Here is a 19,304-nt window from a genome sequence, read left to right as displayed (position 1 = left end):
TCTAACTACAGGCTACAGTGGTAAATATCAGTGTGTTGCAGCTAACAAGATCTCAACACATGTTATAAAAAGAAGTAATGAAGTCTCTCTCACTGTATCAGGTAAGAGATCAAAGTTTTACCATCATGACCAAGTTCACTAAAAGCACTTATTTATTTATGAGCCATGTTGATATGATCAACCTGTTTGACAAAGTGTTACTATAATATAATGTAGTGATAATGTGTAAATGTTAACTAGAGTAAGATTCAGAAACCTTAGAGTTTGACCACTGATGCTGTTTAGACGGCTGTATAACCGTGTAATCCTGAGCTTTGTTTAAAGGACCAATTATCACATAATCTTGATCATTACAATAAAACAAAGAAAGATGGACAGGGTTCAACTGTTTACATAAAAACATTTACATAATAATAAGACAAACCATCCAATATGTTATCCTTTTTGAGAAATTATTCAGTGATTAATTAGTGATAACATTAATGTACCAAACAGAGCAGGTGAGTGTGGCGCCTCCTTCAGGGAAAATGTACTCATTACTTAGTGAACCTGTTATTATTTATTACAGGAAGAGTGACTTTGACATCTTCTTCTGTCTCCAGATTAATGTTAAATTCTAATTATGGCAAAAAAAGAAGAATGCTGACTTCTACAAAGACGGATCACTTATTGAAATGGACACAAACCATCAAAACACAGTTGAAATGAACATTTCTCTAACGTCAGATGAGCTCTTACATATGTAGATTTTAGGATGAAGAATCTGAACCAATAAAACTGAAAATGGAACGTATGTAGTTTTCATATTATATAGTATAGTTTTTAAATAGTGTCTCAGGAGGAGGAGGAGGAGTCTACTGGTGCAGAGGAGGAAGAGGAAACCTAGTTTACTACACAGAGTACAGTGATCCAGTCGGTAAATAACTAAATAGTTTAGTTGATATGAAATACAAAATGCTGAAAAAGTATTTGTGAATAAGGATTCAGACTAACACAAAAAACGTTGTTTTTCTATCTTTTCTATTTGGGGCCTGATGATCATGAACAGTCACAAACAGAGCTGTTGTGACTCTGCAACCCGACTGGCCTGAGATTTACTCTGGAGAGACGATCACTCTCACATGTGAAATAAAGGATGGAGGAGACTCTGAGTGGGAGTATGAATGGAGAACACCCAGATCATACAGACCTCTAAACCCAAGAGGCTCCATGATTAGACCATCACACAGTGGAGACTACTGGTGTAAGGGCAGAATGAAAGATGAAACCTCTTACACAGAATGGAGTGATGCTTTCAGATTAAAAGTATCCGGTAAGTCATAATTTTTATTAAACTAAATGTTAACAGAATATTTTGAATGTTAGTTTGCTTAATATATTTTAAGACGGTGTACCTTCACATCTGTTTTAAACAGTTGAAGACAGACAAAAGATGCATGATACAAGCAGTGCATGTAATCCACCAAGAACTCATCATCACATGTCTTTATTCTGTGAAATCTCTTTCCAACAGATAAACCTCAGCCTGTCCTCACTGTGTCTCCATTATATACATTCTAGAAATTAGTCAGTGATTAATTAGTGATAAAATTAATGTATCAAACAGAGCAGGTGAGTGTGGCGCCTCCTTCAGGGGAAATGTACTCATTACTGAGTGAACCTGTTATTATTTATTGCAGGAAGAGTGACTTTGACATCTTCTTCTGTCTCCAAATTAATGTTAAATTCTAATTATGTTAAAAACATAAATCAATGATACCTTGTAACATTGTTCATTTAATTAAAGAGATTCACTAAAACAATGAACTAACTGTTACACAGATAAAGATGTGATCCTAGAAACTCCTGCATCCTCCTTGTTTGAAGGAGAATCAGTGACTCTTCACTGTAGACATCAAGATCAGAGAAAGGAGAAGAATGCTGACTTCTACAAAGATGGATCACTTATTGAAATAGACAAACTATCAAAACACAGTTGAAATGAACATTTCTCTAATGTCAGATGAGCTCTTACATGTGTAAATTTGAGGATGAAGAATCTGAACCAATAAAACTGAAAATGGAATGTATGTAGTTTTCATATTAAGGAGCTGCAGACATGTAGCACTGTCAGAGTGAAGCAGAGTGAAGATTTATCTGAATTATCTTTGAGACACTAAAAGAAAAAAAAGAAGGCTGTGTTTAAAGTGTCATCCATTTTTAAAAGTGTGTTTGTACTCACTTTAATCCATGTTAAATTAATTTAACCAACAACTTTAGTGGTTAATAAGTGTGAAACATAAACATGGGTTCTGATGATTTCCTTCAGTTTACTAAACCTTAATAAAATACACAGATTCAGAAGTGATTCATTATTTTCTGAATTGTTTCATCAATAACTTGTTGCACCATCAAGAATACTGGATGAGATTATTTATTTTAATTATTCATCAAGCTGGACTAATTCACAGACACAATAATTACCATTGTTATGTTTTTGTTCTACATTAAAACAGAACAACCAAAGGCCCAACTGAGAAAAGACTCTCCTGTAGGGGGCAGAGTGACCCTGACCTGCTCTGTGGGATCATCATCATCATCATCTGGTTGGAAATACTTCTGGTACAGAAGCAAGAAAACCTCTGAACCTCTGACCACACCAGATGTTACCATCCTCTCAACTGAACAAATCCGTGTCTCAGGAGGAGGAGGAGTCTACTGGTGCAGAGGAGGAAGAGGAAACCTAGTTTACTACACAGAGTACAGTGATCCAGTCGGTAAATAACTAAATAGTTTAGTTGATATGAAATACAAAATGCTGAAAAAGTATTTGTGAATAAGGATTCAGACTAACACTAAAAACTTTGTTTTTCTATCTTTTCTATTTGGGGCCTGATGATCATGAACAGTCACAAACAGAGCTGTTGTGACTCTGCAACCCGACTGGCCTGAGATTTACTCTGGAGAGACGATCACTCTCACATGTGAAATAAAGGATGGAGGAGACTCTGAGTGGGAGTATGAATGGAGAACACCCAGCTCATACAGACCTCTAAACCCAAGAGGCTCCATGATTAGACCATCACACAGTGGAGACTACTGGTGTAAGGGCAGAATGAAAGATGACACCTATTCAACAGATCAGAGTGATACTTTCACAATAAAAGTATCCGGTAAGTCGTCATTTTTATTTTACTGAATGTAAACAGAATATATAAATGTTAGTTTGGTTAATATATTTTAAGACGGTGTACCTTCACATCTGTTTTAAACAGTTGAAGACAGAAAAAAAACCAATGCATGATACAAGCAGTGTATGTAATCCACCAAGGACTCATCACATGTCTTTATTCTGTGAAATCTCTTTCCAACAGATAAACCTCAGCCTGTCCTCACTGTGTCTCCATTATGGCTGAGTCCTGGAGACTCAGTAACTCTGAACTGCAGTGTTGAGCATCCATCTGCAGGATGGAGGTTCTTCTGGTATAAGGCTGTTCCCAAACTGTCAAACAACTCCTACATCTCTGAGCTTCTACCTGGTAGCACCAATGGTACTGAACAGGATTCCTACATTGTTCATGGACAGACGCACACAGCAGGATATGTGTGCAGAGCTGGAAGAGGAGATCCAGTGTTTTACACTCACTATAGTGAACATGTGTTCGTCTGGTCTGGAGGTAGGTTTGTTCAGACTTTTCCATTCTTGCACACTGAAAGAAATGTATTTATTTTGGTGACATTTTCCTTCAAACTCATCAGATGAGTTTTCCAAACTTCTCTCTAGATCAGAATAGTGTTGTTGGATCTTGGAGTGAATTTCAACATGAGTGAATCTCTTGACCCTCCTTTTCATCTTCACACACAATTTGTTTCTTTTAATTACAAACTTTTGACTTTGGATATCCATAACCCAATCTCTTAAGGCTATTACATTACATTTTTAACTAATTACTTTAAATGTTTTCAAAGGGTTAAAAATTATTTTATTTCAGTTGGGAATATGTTTTACAGTTGTATTTCATCTCATGATTCATTTTTCTTCTTGATCCTTTGTTTCTATTCACCAACAATTAAAAAGATTAAAAACATAATAAACCTACAGGATTATTTTTTTTATGCTCTTTTTAATCTTTATTTTTTGTGCTTTGTTTGTCCCTCATTATGTGTTTTTCAGATTTTCATTCAGCAGCGTCTCTCACAGTGAGTCCTGACAGAGTTCAGCACTTCAACAAAGACTCACTGTCACTGAGCTGTGAGGGAAACTCTACTGAGTGGAGAGTGAGCAGGTTTTATGAATCTGGCTCGCTGGTATACTGTTCTATCTGGGGAACAATGACTGGATCTACATGCAACATGGATCGTTACTGGAGGAGTGGAGTGTACTGGTGTGAGTCTGAAACACAGTTCAGCAATGCAGCCAACATCACTATACAGAGTGAGTTTTAATATTTACATTTTTTTTTGTTTCTGAAGTATTTCTACATTCTATTATAAAGTGTTGACATCTTGAAGGTGACTGGTATCAACCAAACTTCTTGTCATAATGAGTTTAACTCAATATCTCTTTTAACAAACGATTCAACAAGCTTAGTTTGTTCCAGTGTCATTTCTCAGTATTATCCAAGAAAATGTCTTTGATTCACTGTCATCTTTATGACAATAGACATCCTCTGTTTATTTTAAACCAGGAGTAGCTGTAGAGTTATCTGGCTCCAGCTTGACTCCTCCAGTTTTTGACCTTTTTACACCATTCTGTAGCTCACTGCCACTAAATTGACTTTGGCTCCCAACATATTTAGTATTAATTATAAATGTAAATGTAACCATGTACATAACCAAAGGGCCGTCTTTTTCATCATTTAAAAAGCCAGGTTAGTTCAGCTACTGTATGAATCTGTATATTAAATGAAAAACTATAGAATGTGTTCTCATCATTGTACGTCGGCTTGTTCAACCAGCTGATGTTTTTGACCCAAACTTCCTGTTCTTTGATCTTTTTACAGACGATGGTGTTATCCTGGTGAGCCCTGTCCGTCCTGTGACTGAGGGACATTCTGTCACTCTTGGCTGCAAGTTGAAGACAGAAAAGGTTCTTTATGATGTGGAATTCTATAAAAATGGCAAACTAATCCCAAATCATACCAGAGGGGAACTGTTTATATCTGCAGTTACAAAGTCAGATGAAGGCTTTTATAAATGTAGAGGAACAAATTCACCACAAGGTTTGAGGAGTTTGACGTCAGCAGAGAGTTGGTTGTCAGTAAAATGTGAGTATTATTAAAAACTGTTTATTTTTGTGATCTGTGTTACAATCTGATGTAGAAAAGTTATAACTGAATTAGAAGTTGTTTTTTAACAAAGTTTTATACATTTTTGTATTCATAAAAATACAAATGTGACATGACCAGCAGTGAAAGGTAGACAGTATGTGATCAAGGGTTTATTTAAGTGTATTTGAGTATTTGTGTTCTAATACTTGTGTATCTCTTCATGATTCATGTGTATTTGTATTGGTGTGTAGATTCTGAGGATACAGCAGCAAGCTCTCCATTTCCCGTGCTGTTGGTTGTTGGTCTGGTTTGTGGAGTTTTACTGATTATTCTCCTGCTGCTGTTTCTGTATCGCTGCAGAAAGTCAAAAGGTGAGATCTTTTCCTTCTCATATTAGATTGATTTCACTTCAATAAGTCAAAGTCACAGATGTAAATACATGTACTGTAGTGACAATAGAACAATTTGTAATCTAAAACCATGTAACAGCAAATGCCTTTTTCTTACAGATTCAAGTGTCATGAGGTTGGTACAACACTCTCTTCTCTCATTCTGAACATAACAGCAGTACTTTACATGTTCTGTTAAGCCCGACGGATCCGAATTCGGGTCCGCTGTAGCATTTACCGTCCAAAAATGTCCATTTATGCATGTATTTATGAATATGAAAAAAAAAAATCCAAAAAAAATTCAAAATCTGCTTTAAACAAACAATCTAAGACATTCTTACACACTCCAAACACCATTCTACACAAATATTGTACGCAAATAAAAGATTTATCACAAAATCACGTATTTCTAGCATAACTCGCTCTTCTCCGAGTTAGCATAACAAAGCTAACGGTTAGCATAGAACTACTATCAGATCGTCCTTCCGGTAAACCCTCACAAGGCTGTGAGCAAACAAACACCAGAAACACAATGCGTAATATCCTTCAAAATCATCCAAAGCTCCTTACCTTTTCGTTGTTCTGCTGTATATCTCCGCTTATTTCCGTCAACAATATTTCTACGTATTTCCGGTGCGTCTCTGAAATGTCCCCCGTGCAGAAACAAGTGCCTGTCTAACAAAGGAACCCATCCCCCCACGGTGATCTTTTGCGCACGTTTCAGGTGACGCGCCACGGATTTACTCCCTACTGGCTAACGCTTCTGTCTATCAAAACCACGAGGGGTATGTTAGATAGCCAGGACTCAGACGCTTCTAAGGAGGGCCCATTGACTGAAATCGACAAACCATAGGCTGAGCTAGGAGACCTGGAGTGGAAGCCAGATGAGAAAATCCCATGGATGACAGACGTAAACAGGCTCAGAGAGGATCCAGGCTCTCTAAATGATGCCAAACTGCTGCATATGATAGATTGAACACTATTAGTCATAAAAGAAGTGAAATATATAATTATATACTATATCAAATTACAATGGAACAGCTGGAACCAAATGACATTTTGGTTGACCTCGGCTGAAATCACTGCACTCTAACCTCTCTAGCTCTTGAATGCTTCACTTTATCAAAGAAAACATTGTGCAGAGAGACTCTCAACCCATTGGGCTATGATCTGGAGAGGTTTAAAGCTTTCAACTACAACATAAAAAAAAATATCTTATCAAAATTGGATTAATTTATAGTCGGAGATAAAGAATTTCAATTTGTGCTGTGTTCCATCTTGATGTTCTCTTAATAGTTTTTATAGTGTAGAAAGCTGACCCTTGTGAAATTTGTTCTGATTTGTAAATATCAGTATATATGTTCCTCATTAAATCCTCTGTATTTACTTCATGTTTTGGGCCCACCAGGTCTCAGAGCACCAATCAGAGCCCAGCTACAGACCACATGATCAACCAGGTTGAAACTCCAAACGGACATTACGCTTCTCTTCTCCATGGTCAGCTTTAATCCTGATTCATTTAATAATTTATTGTTATTTCCAAACCTAACATTTCAATTTCTGTTATCTGTTTAAGAAGAGTACAGAATTCATATAATGTGGTTAAAATGATTGATATGACCGTGACTTGATTTTCACTGCTCTGTAGGTGATTCTTGTCTCTATGAAACAATCAGAGGCTCTGAAGAACCTGAACATGGTACAGTACATACTGTGTTTATCACAGAGCTGTTAGAAGTACTAGAATAAGATGAAGTGACTGATTGACAAAAAGAATATCTAGGATGTCACAGATTCTGTGGTTGAGCTTAAAGACATTGATTGGTGGAGTGAGTACTTTTATTTGATGTCACGAGAATAAAATGCAATAGTTGAGATGTTTTTGTAGGCCAGCAGTGCTTAAATAAAGGAGAGGAAATGATCTCTTCATGCATTCATCTGATCCTTCTAACAGGGAAGAACAATGAACCAGAGGAGAGAGTTTACTCAAACGTGACGATGGGAACAGCTGCAGGTACAGTCAAGTACAACACGCTTTGTACTACGACTTTGAGTGTATTTCTTTATTACTACCACCAGGAGTCAGCAATGGTCAAATACAACACTGTTTGGGTATTTTTAAGTTTTTCTGTTTCACATACAGCATGTTTGATTCAATAAAAATGACATCAAACTGACTATTAATATATGTCTCACAAAGATTGGTTGGCAACACAATAGATAACTGTATTATAAAATAATCAGTGACAGTAAAATGTCATAAGACACATGTAACTCTTAAATAACCTTAAATATCTTTTCCCTTTGCTTTTCTTCCAGATCAATAAAAACATCTGCATGGACAGAACCAATGGAATGGATGACAACATGAAAAACCACATCTTGTATTTTTGTGTAATTATTGTGTGAACCTCTGCTTTCCTTATATGAGACAGTATTTTGTACAGTTAACCTATTAGCAGATCATTTAAAGGAAATACATCATATAGCTTTAATATTCTGTTTTACTTGGTGAAACGACTACAGATTATTACATATATTATTACATTTTTGATGAAAAATCTTTACACATTTAATCTGTTATTGGACAACGTATTTGTCTGACATTGAAGTTCCTCTCTGCCTTTTTAAAAATGGTTTGACAGGTGCTGTATGTATTTTAGTTTCACCTGGATGGATTTATTACGTTTTGTTATGTTTGACCATTTTATGCATCAATAAACTTCCAGCACTAAGCTGTCAGCAGTGTGTGTCAAACAACATTTCTTTCACTAAAAGAATATTATTAGATAAGATTACTAGGAACATATTTCCACATGCTCCCCCTACATCACATTAATAAGATTCATGTCAAAAACAAGTAAAATGTCCCTTTAAAATACTTTCTGCAGAAAGTAAATTTAAATGAATATCACACACATACAGTATTAATAATGCAGTGTTTTGTTTGTGATGGGTTTGGTCCAATGTGCTCCACTGTGGATTTGTGATGCGTTTCAGGATTCATTTGCATATAGAATATATACATATAAAAGAGAGGAGGATGTTTTTTTATTGTGGTTGACTGTAGCAGAGCTCTGATTGGTGCTCAGAGACTGGATCAGCATTAAACAGGTGGTGAAATATAGTAAATGTAACAAGAAACATGGAGTTCAAGTTGAGCAGAGAGAGTTACCAACTCAGTGATTTCAGACACCTTTCCTTTACACTATAGTTGGATGATTGACAGCTTTTATTGTGAAGGGAAGATGTGCCAGCAGTGAGAATATAAAATATTACATACAAAGAAAAATTGCAACACCAAGTGTAACAAGTAGCTGTGTTTATGGGATGCTATATTAAACGGTCATATTTTTTAGATATGTGCTCACAGTGTGCTGTGGTCAAACCAGTCTATTCGTGTGAGCTTTGTGTAAAAGGGAAGGAAGTTAAACTGAAGAAGAAGTTGAGGTCCAATCCAACGCTGCAGTTTCTAACTTTGCTCAAAGTGTGAAAGCCACAAAAGCATTTCTCAGAAGCAGAGTGACAGAGTGTCAGTTCTGGACGTGAGGATGGGACACACTGTATGTGTGCCGGGGCTTTTCTGTGAGTACTTTGTGTTTAAATGATAGTTTTCATTGATTACACTTTTTAAATGACTGATGTTATTAGTTTCTGTCAGTTTGATGATGTATGATGAAGTTTCAAACTTTATTTTAGTGCTGAATATTCTCCTCTACTGTGGACACGCTCAAGGTTTTTATTCAATTTTATTTCCTTTCATATCTTTAACAATTAATATTTCTTTGTTCTGTTTTTTTTATATATGATAAAAACAAAAAACAAAACACATTTCACTCTTTGCATTTTGTGTTTGTTTCTAGATGTTTTGCTGTCCATTGAGCCAAACCGGTCCACTTTATTTTCTGGAGAGACTGTTACCTTCATATGTGACATGAGAGAAGGAGAAGACACTGACTGGTATTACTCACTCATGAAGGATGGTCAAACGTTTTTCTCCTACAGAACAGAAAAGAGATTTACATCACAACCTCTAACTACAGGCTACAGTGGTAAATATCAGTGTGTTGCAGCTAACAAGATCTCAACACATGTTATAAAAAGAAGTAATGAAGTCTCTCTCACTGTATCAGGTAAGAGATCAAAGTTTTACCATCATGACCAAGTTCACTAAAAGCACTTATTTATTTATGAGCCATGTTGATATGATCAACCTGTTTGACAAAGTGTTAATATAATATAATGTAGTGATAATGTGTAAATGTTAACTAGAGTAAGATTCAGAAACCTTAGAGTTTGACCACTGATGCTGTTTAGACGGCTGTATAACCGTGTAATCCTGAGCTTTGTTTAAAGGACCAATTATCACATAATCTTGATCATTACAATAAAACAAAGAAAGATGGACAGGGTTCAACTGTTTACATAAAAACATTTACATAATAATAAGACAAACCATCCAATATGTTATCCTTTTTGAGAAATTATTCAGTGATTAATTAGTGATAACATTAATGTACCAAACAGAGCAGGTGAGTGTGGCGCCTCCTTCAGGGGAAATGTACTCATTACTTAGTGAACCTGTTATTATTTATTACAGGAAGAGTGACTTTGACATCTTCTTCTGTCTCCAGATTAATGTTAAATTCTAATTATGGCAAAAAAAGAAGAATGCTGACTTCTTCAAAGACGGATCACTTATTGAAATGGACACAAACCATCAAAACACAGTTGAAATGAACATTTCTCTAACGTCAGATGAGCTCTTACATATGTAGATTTTAGGATGAAGAATCTGAACCAATAAAACTGAAAATGGAACGTATGTAGTTTTCATATTATATAGTATAGTTTTTAAATAGTGTCTCAGGAGGAGGAGGAGGAGTCTACTGGTGCAGAGGAGGAAGAGGAAACCTAGTTTACTACACAGAGTACAGTGATCCAGTCGGTAAATAACTAAATAGTTTAGTTGATATGAAATACAAAATGCTGAAAAAGTATTTGTGAATAAGGATTCAGACTAACACTAAAAACTTTGTTTTTCTATCTTTTCTATTTGGGGCCTGATGATCATGAACAGTCACAAACAGAGCTGTTGTGACTCTGCAACCCAACTGGCCTGAGATTTACTCTGGAGAGACGATCACTCTCACATGTGAAATAAAGGATGGAGGAGACTCTGAGTGGGAGTATGAATGGAGAACACCCAGATCATACAGACCTCTAAACCCAAGAGGCTCCATGATTAGACCATCACACAGTGGAGACTACTGGTGTAAGGGCAGAATGAAAGATGAAACCTCTTACACAGAATGGAGTGATGCTTTCAGATTAAAAGTATCCGGTAAGTCATAATTTTTATTAAACTAAATGTTAACAGAATATTTTGAATGTTAGTTTGCTTAATATATTTTAAGACGGTGTACCTTCACATCTGTTTTAAACAGTTGAAGACAGACAAAAGATGCATGATACAAGCAGTGCATGTAATCCACCAAGAACTCATCATCACATGTCTTTATTCTGTGAAATCTCTTTCCAACAGATAAACCTCAGCCTGTCCTCACTGTGTCTCCATTATATACATTCTAGAAATTAGTCAGTGATTAATTAGTGATAAAATTAATGTATCAAACAGAGCAGGTGAGTGTGGCGCCTCCTTCAGGGGAAATGTACTCATTACTGAGTGAACCTGTTATTATTTATTGCAGGAAGAGTGACTTTGACATCTTCTTCTGTCTCCAAATTAATGTTAAATTCTAATTATGTTAAAAACATAAATCAATGATACCTTGTAACATTGTTCATTTAATTAAAGAGATTCACTAAAACAATGAACTAACTGTTACACAGATAAAGATGTGATCCTAGAAACTCCTGCATCCTCCTTGTTTGAAGGAGAATCAGTGACTCTTCACTGTAAACATCAAGATCAGAGAAAGGAGAAGAATGCTGACTTCTACAAAGATGGATCACTTATTGAAATGGACACAAACTATCAAAACACAGTTGAAATGAACATTTCTCTCACGTCAGATGAGCTCTTACATGTGTAAATTTGAGGATGAAGAATCTGAACCAATAAAACTGAAAATGGAATGTATGTAGTTTTCATATTAAGGAGCTGCAGACATGTAGCACTGTCAGAGTGAAGCAGAGTGAAGATTTATCTGAATTATCTTTGAGACACTAAAAGAAAAAAAAGAAGGCTGTGTTTAAAGTGTCATCCATTTTTAAAAGTGTGTTTGTACTCACTTTAATCCATGTTAAATTAATTTAACCAACAACTTTAGTGGTTAATAAGTGTGAAACATAAACATGGGTTCTGATGATTTCCTTCAGTTTACTAAACCTTAATAAAATACACAGATTCAGAAGTGATTCATTATTTTCTGAAATGTTTCATCAATAACTTGTTGCACCATCAAGAATACTGGATGAGATTATTTATTTTAATTATTCATCAAGCTGGACTAATTCACAGACACAATAATTACCATTGTTATGTTTTTGTTCTACATTAAAACAGAACAACCAAAGGCCCAACTGAGAAAAGACTCTCCTGTAGGGGGCAGAGTGACCCTGACCTGCTCTGTGGGATCATCATCATCATCATCTGGTTGGAAATACTTCTGGTACAGAAGCAAGAAAACCTCTGAACCTCTGACCACACCAGATGTTACCATCCTCTCAACTGAACAAATCCGTGTCTCAGGAGGAGGAGGAGTCTACTGGTGCAGAGGAGGAAGAGGAGACCCAGGTTACTACACAGAGTACAGTGATCCAGTCGGTAAATAACTAAATAGTTTAGTTGATATGAAATACAAAATGCTGAAAAAGTATTTGTGAATAAGGATTCAGACTAACACTAAAAACTTTGTTTTTCTATCTTTTCTATTTGGGGCCTGATGATCATGAACAGTCACAAACAGAGCTGTTGTGACTCTGCAACCCGACTGGCCTGAGATTTACTCTGGAGAGACGATCACTCTCACATGTGAAATAAAGGATGGAGGAGACTCTGAGTGGGAGTATGAATGGAGAACACCCAGCTCATACAGACCTCTAAACCCAAGAGGCTCCATGATTAGACCATCACACAGTGGAGACTACTGGTGTAAGGGCAGAATGAAAGATAAAACCTATTCAACAGGATGGAGTGATACTTTCAGATTAAAAGTATCCGGTAAGTCATAATTTTTATTAAACTAAATGTTGACAGAATATTTTGAATGTTAGTTTGCTTAATATATTTTAAGACGGTGTACCTTCACATCTGTTTTAAACAGTTGAAGACAGAAAAAAGATGCATGATACAAGCAGTGCATGTAATCCACCAAGAACTCATCATCACGTCTTTATTCTGTGAAATCTCTTTCCAACAGATAAACCTCAGCCTGTCCTCACTGTGTCTCCATTATATACATTCTAGAAATTAGTCAGTGATTAATTAGTGATAAAATTAATGTATCAAACAGAGCAGGTGAGTGTGGCGCCTCCTTCAGGGGAAATGTACTCATTACTGAGTGAACCTGTTATTATTTATTACAGGAAGAGTGACTTTGACATCTTCTTCTGTCTCCAACTTAATGTTAAATTCTAATTATGTTAAAAACATAAATCACTGATACCTTGTAACATTGTTCATTTAATCAAACTGATTCCCTAAAACAATGAACTAACTGTTACACAGATAAAGATGTGATCCTAGAAACTCCTGCATCCTCCTTGTTTGAAGGAGAATCAGTGACTCTTCACTGTAAACATTGAGATCAGAGAAAGGAGAAGAATGCTGACTTCTACAAAGATGGATCACTTATTGAAATAAACAAACTATCAAAACACAGTTGAAATGAACATTTCTCTAATGTCAGATGAGCTCTTACATGTGTAAATTTTAGGATGAAGAATCTGAACCAATAAAACTGAAAATGGAACGTATGAAATTTTCATATTAAGGAGCTGCAGACATGTAGCACTGTCAGAGTGAAGCAGAGTGAAGATTTATCTGAATTATCTTTGAGCCACTTAAAGAAAAAAAAGAAGGCTGTGTTTAAAGTGTCATCCATTTTTAAAAGTGTGTTTGTACTCACTTTAATCCATGTTAAATTAATTTAACCAACAACTTTAGTGGTTAATAAGTGTGAAACGTAAACATGGGTTCTGATGATTTCCTTCAGTTTACTAAACCTTAATAAAATACACAGATTCAGAAGTGATTCATTATTTTCTGAATTGTTTCATCAATAACTTGTTGCACCATCAAGAATACTGGATGAGATTATTTATTTTAATTATTCATCAAGCTGGACTAATTCACAGACACAATAATTACCATTGTTATGTTTTTGTTCTACATTAAAACAGAACAACCAAAGGCCCAACTGAGAAAAGACTTTCCTGTAGGGGGCAGTGTGACCCTGACCTGCTCTGTGGGATCATCTTCATCATCATCATCATCATCATCATCATCTGGTTGGAAATACTTCTGGTACAGAAGCAAGAAAACCTCTGAACCTCTGACCACACCAGATGTTACCGTCCTTTCAACTGGACAAATCCGTGTCTCAGGAGGAGGAGGAGTCTACTGGTGCAGAGGAGGAAGAGGAGACCCAGTTTACTACACAGAGTACAGTGATCCAGTCGGTAAATAACTAAATAGTTTAGTTGATATGAAATACAAAATGCTGAAAAAGTATTTGTGAATAAGGATTCAGACTAACACTAAAAACTTTGTTTTTCTATCTTTTCTATTTGGGGCCTGATGATCATGAACAGTCACAAACAGAGCTGTTGTGACTCTGCAACCCGACTGGCCTGAGATTTACTCTGGAGAGACGATCACTCTCACATGTGAAATAAAGGATGGAGGAGACTCTGAGTGGGAGTATGAATGGAGAACACCCAGATCATACAGACCTCTAAACCCAAGAGGCTCCATGATTAGACCATCACACAGTGGAGACTACTGGTGTAAGGGCAGAATGAAAGATGAAACCTATTCAACAGATCAGAGTGATACTTTCACAATAAAAGTATCCGGTAAGTCGTCATTTTTATTTTACTGAATGTAAACAGAATATATAAATGTTAGTTTGGTTAATATATTTTAAGACGGTGTACCTTCACATCTGTTTTAAACAGTTGAAGACAGAAAAAAAAGGATGTAGGATACAAGCAGTGAATGTAATCCACCAAGGACTCATCACATGTCTTTATTCTGTGAAATCTCTTTCCAACAGATAAACCTCAGCCTGTCCTCACTGTGTCTCCATTATGGCTGAGTCCTGGAGACTCAGTAACTCTGAACTGCAGTGTTAAACATCCATCTGCAGGATGGAGGTTCTTCTGGTATAAGGCTGTTCCCAAACTGTCACACTACTACTCCTACATCTCTGAGCTTCTACCTGGTAGCACCAATGGTACTGAACAGGATTCCTACATTGTTCATGGACAGACGCACACAGCAGGATATGTGTGCAGAGCTGGAAGAGGAGATCCAGTGTTTTACACTCACTATAGTGAACGTGTGTTCGTCTGGTCTGGAGGTAGGTTTGTTCAGACTTTTCTATTCTTACACACTGAAAGAAATGTATTTATTTTGGTGACATTTTCTTTCAAACTCATCAGATGAGTTTTCCAAACTTCTCTCTAGATCAGAATAGTGTTGTTGGATCTTGGAGTGAATTTCAACATGAGTGAATCTCTTGACCCTCCTTTTCATCTTCACAAACAATTTGTTTCCTTTAATTACAAACTTTTGACTTTGGATATCCATAACCCAATCTCTTAAGGCTATTACATTACATTTTTAACTAATTACTTTAAATGTTTTCAAAGGGTTAAAAATTATTTTATTTCAGTTGTGAATACGTTTTACAGTTGTATTTCATCTCATGATTCATTTTTCTTCTTGATCTTTTGTTTCTATTCACCAACAATTAAAAAGATTAAAAACATAATAAACCTACAGGATTATTTTCTTTAAGCTCTTTTTAATCTTTATTTGTTGTGCTTTTTTTGTCCCTCATTATGTGTTTTTCAGATTTTCATTCAGCAGCGTCTCTCACAGTGAGTCCTGACAGAGTTCAGCACTTCAACAAAGACTCACTGTCACTGAGCTGTGAGGGAAACTCTACTGAGTGGAGAGTGAGCAGGTTTTATGAATATGGCTCGCTGGTATACTGTTCTATCTGGGGAACAATGACTGGATCTACATGCAACATGGATCGTTACTGGAGGAGTGGAGTGTACTGGTGTGAGTCTGAAACACAGTTCAGCAATGCAGCCAACATCACTATACAGAGTGAGTTTTAATATTTACATTTTTTTTTGTTTCTGAAGTATTTCTACATTCTATTATAAAGTGTTGACATCTTGAAGGTGACTGGTATCAACCAAACTTCTTGTCATAATGAGTTTAACTCAATATCTCTTTTAACAAACGATTCAACAAGCTTAGTTTGTTCCAGTGTCATTTCTCAGTATTGTCCAAGAAAATGTCTTTGATTCACTGTCATCTTTATGACAATAGACATCCTCTGTTTATTTTAAACCAGGAGTAGCTGTAGAGTTATCTGGCTCCAGCTTGACTCCTCCAGTTTTTGACCTTTTTACACCATTCTGTAGCTCACTGCCACTAAATTGACTTTGGCTCCCAACATATTTAGTATTAATTATAAATGTAAATGTAACCATGTACATAACCAAAGGGCCGTCTTTTTCATCATTTAAAAGGCCAGGTATTAGTTCAGCTACTGTATGAATCTGTATATTAAATGAAAAACTATAGAATGTGTTCTCATCATTGTACGTCGGCTTGTTCAACCAGCTGATGTTTCTGACCCAAACTTCCTGTTCTTTGATCTTTTTACAGACGGTGGTGTTATCCTGGTGAGCCCTGTCCGTCCTGTGACTGAGGGACATTCTGTCACTCTTGGCTGCAAGTTGAAGACAGAAAAGCTTCTTTATGATGTGGAATTCTATAAAAATGACAAACTCATCATAAATCAAACCAGAGGGGAGCTGTTTATATCTGCAGTTACAAAGTCAGATGAAGGCTTTTATAAATGTAGAGGATCAGATTCACCACAAGGTTGGTGGAGTTTGACGTCAGCAGAGAGTTGGTTGTCAGTAAAATGTGAGTATTATTAAAAAACTGTTTATTTTTGTGATCTGTGTTACAGTCTGAGGTAGAAAAGTTATAACTGAATTAGAAGTTGTTTTTTAACAAAGTTTTATACATTTTTGTATTCATAACAATACAAATGTGACATGACCAGCAGTGAAAGGTAGACAGTATGTGATCAAGGGTTTATGTAAGTGTATTTGAGTGTATGTATTTGTGTTCTAATACTTGTGTATCTCTTCATGATTCATGTGTATTTGTATTTGTGTGTAGATTCTGAGGATACAGCAGCAAGCTCTCCATTTCCCGTGCTGTTGGTTGTTGGTCTGGTTTGTGGAGTTTTACTGATTATTCTCCTGCTGCTGTTTTTGTATCGCTGCAGAAAGTCAAAAGGTGAGATCTTTTCCTTCTCATATTAGATTGATTACACTTCAATAAGTCAAAGTCACAGATGTAAATACATGTACTGTAGTGACAATAGAACAATTTGTAATCTAAAACCATGTAACAGCAAATGCCTTTTTCTTACAGATTCAAGTGTCATGAGGTTGGTACAACACTCTCTTCTCTCATTCTGAACATAACAGCAGTACTTTACATGTTCCTCATTAAATCCTCTGTATTTACTTCATGTTTTGGGCCCACCAGGTCTCAGAGCACCAATCAGAGCCCAGCTACAGACCACATGATCAACCAGGTTGAAACTCAAGACAGAGGTCAGCTTTAATCCTGATTCATTTAATAATTTATTATTCATTACAGAATTCATATAATGTGATTCAAATGATTGATATGACCGTGTCTTGATTTTCACTGCTCTGTAGGTGATGCTGTTCTCTATGAATCAATCAAAGGCTCTGAAGAACCTGAACATGGTACAGTATATGCTGTGTTTATCACAGAGCTGTTAGAAATACATGATGATTTAAGGTAAATGCACAATCTCTTGAATAAAAAAAATAAAATCTCTATTTCAGATGAATCCAGGCTCACATATTCTGTGGTTGAGCTTAGAAACATTCCTAAAAAGAAGAGTGAGTGATTTATTTTATGTAGTGAGAACTACATGCAATAGTTTTTGTAGTTCTTAACAAAGGGCCGGATTGACTTGTCCTGCACTCATCTTATCTTTGTGACAGGGAAGAATAATGAACCAGACGAGAGCACTGTTTACTCATATGTGAAGAGGGCATCAGCTGCAGGTACAGTCAAGTACAACAGAGCCTCCTAAAGTCTTTATTGGGTGCTGTGCCTCCTGCTACAGTGTAATATTTTCATACTATCACCCAGTGTCGCCATGTCAACAATAGTCAAATCCTACACATAAGTACATAACAGCTCTTAGACTTCTTGTAAATTGTTCATCATTTAATTTTCTGTTCTTTGAATTATAACATCTGACACTACTATGCAGTCATGAAATAATCATAAGGGCATGCAGCATTTCATTCATCTTTATTCATCCATCCATCGATATATTGCTGAAAATGTGTCTTTTGTTTTAGACGACAATTTGATGTATGCCCAAGTTCACCCTCGCACTAAAGATAAGAAACATAAAGGTGAGTAAAGTCAACATCCACCTGCAGCTGTTGCTGTCCAACAGGCTTGTCTTTGACACAGTGTGATGTGAGTTCTGTGTGCATCCAAAACAAACATCTTTTAAATAATGGTAGTAGTTGGAAAATACCAACTACTGTTGGTAATTTCCTATTAGTTTTAACATATTATTAAATCATTACTGTCCATTCCACTTCAACTATCATTATAACCTATTCTGCCTAATGTTATAATCTATTTACTCTTGTTTTTCTGTTGTACACTATGTTTATTTTTTTGCATTTCTGAGCAAAATGTGTATCAGTACATTATTATCTTTAACTGGGTCATTTCTGGCAAACATAAAATAATATCATATTTCCATTCACAGGAAAGTCCAGATCTGCAGCAGCAGAGGAAAGTGTTTATTCTGAAGTCAAACCAGGAGCAGCTCGTGGTAATAATGCAGAGTTAATAAAGCCATTTATTTTACATAGTAGTCAATAGTCCAATAGAGTCAAATGTCATAAAGCACCTTAAAGCAAATTATACATAACTGTTACTCTTTGGTTTTCTTCTAGATCAATAAAGACATCTGTATGGACAAAACCGGTCAACATGAAGAACAAAATCTTTTGAATTAATATCTGCAGCTTTTTTCATGTAATCATTGTGGGCACCTTTGCTTTCTGAATTGGAGACAGTATTTTTTACAGTTAATCTATTAGCAGATCATTTAAAAGAAATCATCATATGGCTTTAATATTCTGTATTTTTAAATGTTTGGTTGACTTTTAAATGTATCAATAAACTTTTGTTCCAGCAACATGCTCTCTGTCTCATAATCTCCACTCTTTTATTTTTCTGATCCAGTAAAGTCATACTTATGTTAACAGAATGAATGAAGAGATGGAAGAGCAGATGTGACAAAAAACGTATCACTTTAAACCTTTAGGTATATTGTTTTGACCTAATTGTGTCTGCTCATGGTGTCACAGA

At 35.9% G+C, this 19,304-nt stretch overlaps 2 protein-coding genes and 1 long non-coding RNA gene across 3 annotated transcripts; all 3 read left to right on the top strand.

Moving 5' to 3' along the window:
• Positions 1-783: 783 nt before the first annotated feature.
• LOC137885840 (Fc receptor-like protein 4) lies at positions 784-8,383 on the top strand. Its single transcript, XM_068728145.1, has 14 exons — positions 784-790; positions 839-916; positions 1,049-1,312; positions 2,496-2,756; positions 2,889-3,152; positions 3,354-3,656; positions 4,154-4,414; positions 4,983-5,246; positions 5,501-5,620; positions 5,759-5,774; positions 7,047-7,135; positions 7,287-7,337; positions 7,593-7,652; positions 7,958-8,383. Exons 1-14 carry the CDS (start codon positions 784-786, stop codon positions 7,963-7,965), a joined length of 2,046 nt encoding a protein of 681 aa, XP_068584246.1. The 3' UTR covers positions 7,966-8,383.
• Positions 8,384-9,164: 781 nt separating this feature from the next.
• LOC137885916 (uncharacterized) lies at positions 9,165-9,588 on the top strand. The gene is made up of 3 exons (XR_011104929.1): positions 9,165-9,223; positions 9,338-9,373; positions 9,502-9,588. It is a non-coding gene; the product is annotated as an uncharacterized lncRNA (long non-coding RNA).
• A 23-nt stretch (positions 9,589-9,611) lies between these two features.
• LOC137885839 (Fc receptor-like protein 5) lies at positions 9,612-19,065 on the top strand. The gene is made up of 18 exons (XM_068728144.1): positions 9,612-9,771; positions 10,719-10,982; positions 12,168-12,428; positions 12,561-12,824; positions 14,006-14,284; positions 14,417-14,680; positions 14,881-15,186; positions 15,684-15,944; positions 16,515-16,778; positions 17,040-17,159; positions 17,298-17,313; positions 17,415-17,482; positions 17,591-17,641; positions 17,744-17,800; positions 17,906-17,968; positions 18,272-18,328; positions 18,697-18,762; positions 18,887-19,065. Exons 1-18 carry the CDS (start codon positions 9,612-9,614, stop codon positions 18,892-18,894), a joined length of 2,829 nt encoding a protein of 942 aa, XP_068584245.1. The 3' UTR covers positions 18,895-19,065.
• The last annotated feature ends 239 nt before the right edge of the window (positions 19,066-19,304 follow it).

The sequence above is a fragment of the Cebidichthys violaceus genome, unplaced genomic scaffold, assembly GCF_023349555.1.
Source record: "Cebidichthys violaceus isolate CVI_PGR_0920_01 unplaced genomic scaffold, fCebVio1.0.p SCAF_41, whole genome shotgun sequence".
Taxonomy (NCBI): Eukaryota; Metazoa; Chordata; class Actinopteri; order Perciformes; family Stichaeidae; genus Cebidichthys; species Cebidichthys violaceus.
The sequence above is the reverse complement of the archived record's forward strand: the minus strand, read 5'-3'. Positions and strand labels throughout refer to the sequence as shown.

What these genes read in the sequence shown, in the direction of transcription:
- LOC137885840 (XM_068728145.1), top strand. An exon ending in TTTCAGATTAAAAGTATCCG is followed by an intron (nt 1,313 to 2,495) that starts GTAAGTCATAAT and finishes ACATTAAAACAG; the next exon opens with AACAACCAAAGGCCCAACTG. An exon ending in TGTGTTCGTCTGGTCTGGAG is followed by an intron (nt 3,657 to 4,153) that starts GTAGGTTTGTTC and finishes TGTGTTTTTCAG; the next exon opens with ATTTTCATTCAGCAGCGTCT.
- LOC137885839 (XM_068728144.1), top strand. Translation starts at nt 9,612, where the DNA reads ATGAAGGATGGTCAAACGTTTTTCTCCTACAGAACAGAAAAGAGATTT. An exon ending in TTTCACAATAAAAGTATCCG is followed by an intron (nt 14,681 to 14,880) that starts GTAAGTCGTCAT and finishes TCTTTCCAACAG; the next exon opens with ATAAACCTCAGCCTGTCCTC. An exon ending in TGTGTTCGTCTGGTCTGGAG is followed by an intron (nt 15,187 to 15,683) that starts GTAGGTTTGTTC and finishes TGTGTTTTTCAG; the next exon opens with ATTTTCATTCAGCAGCGTCT.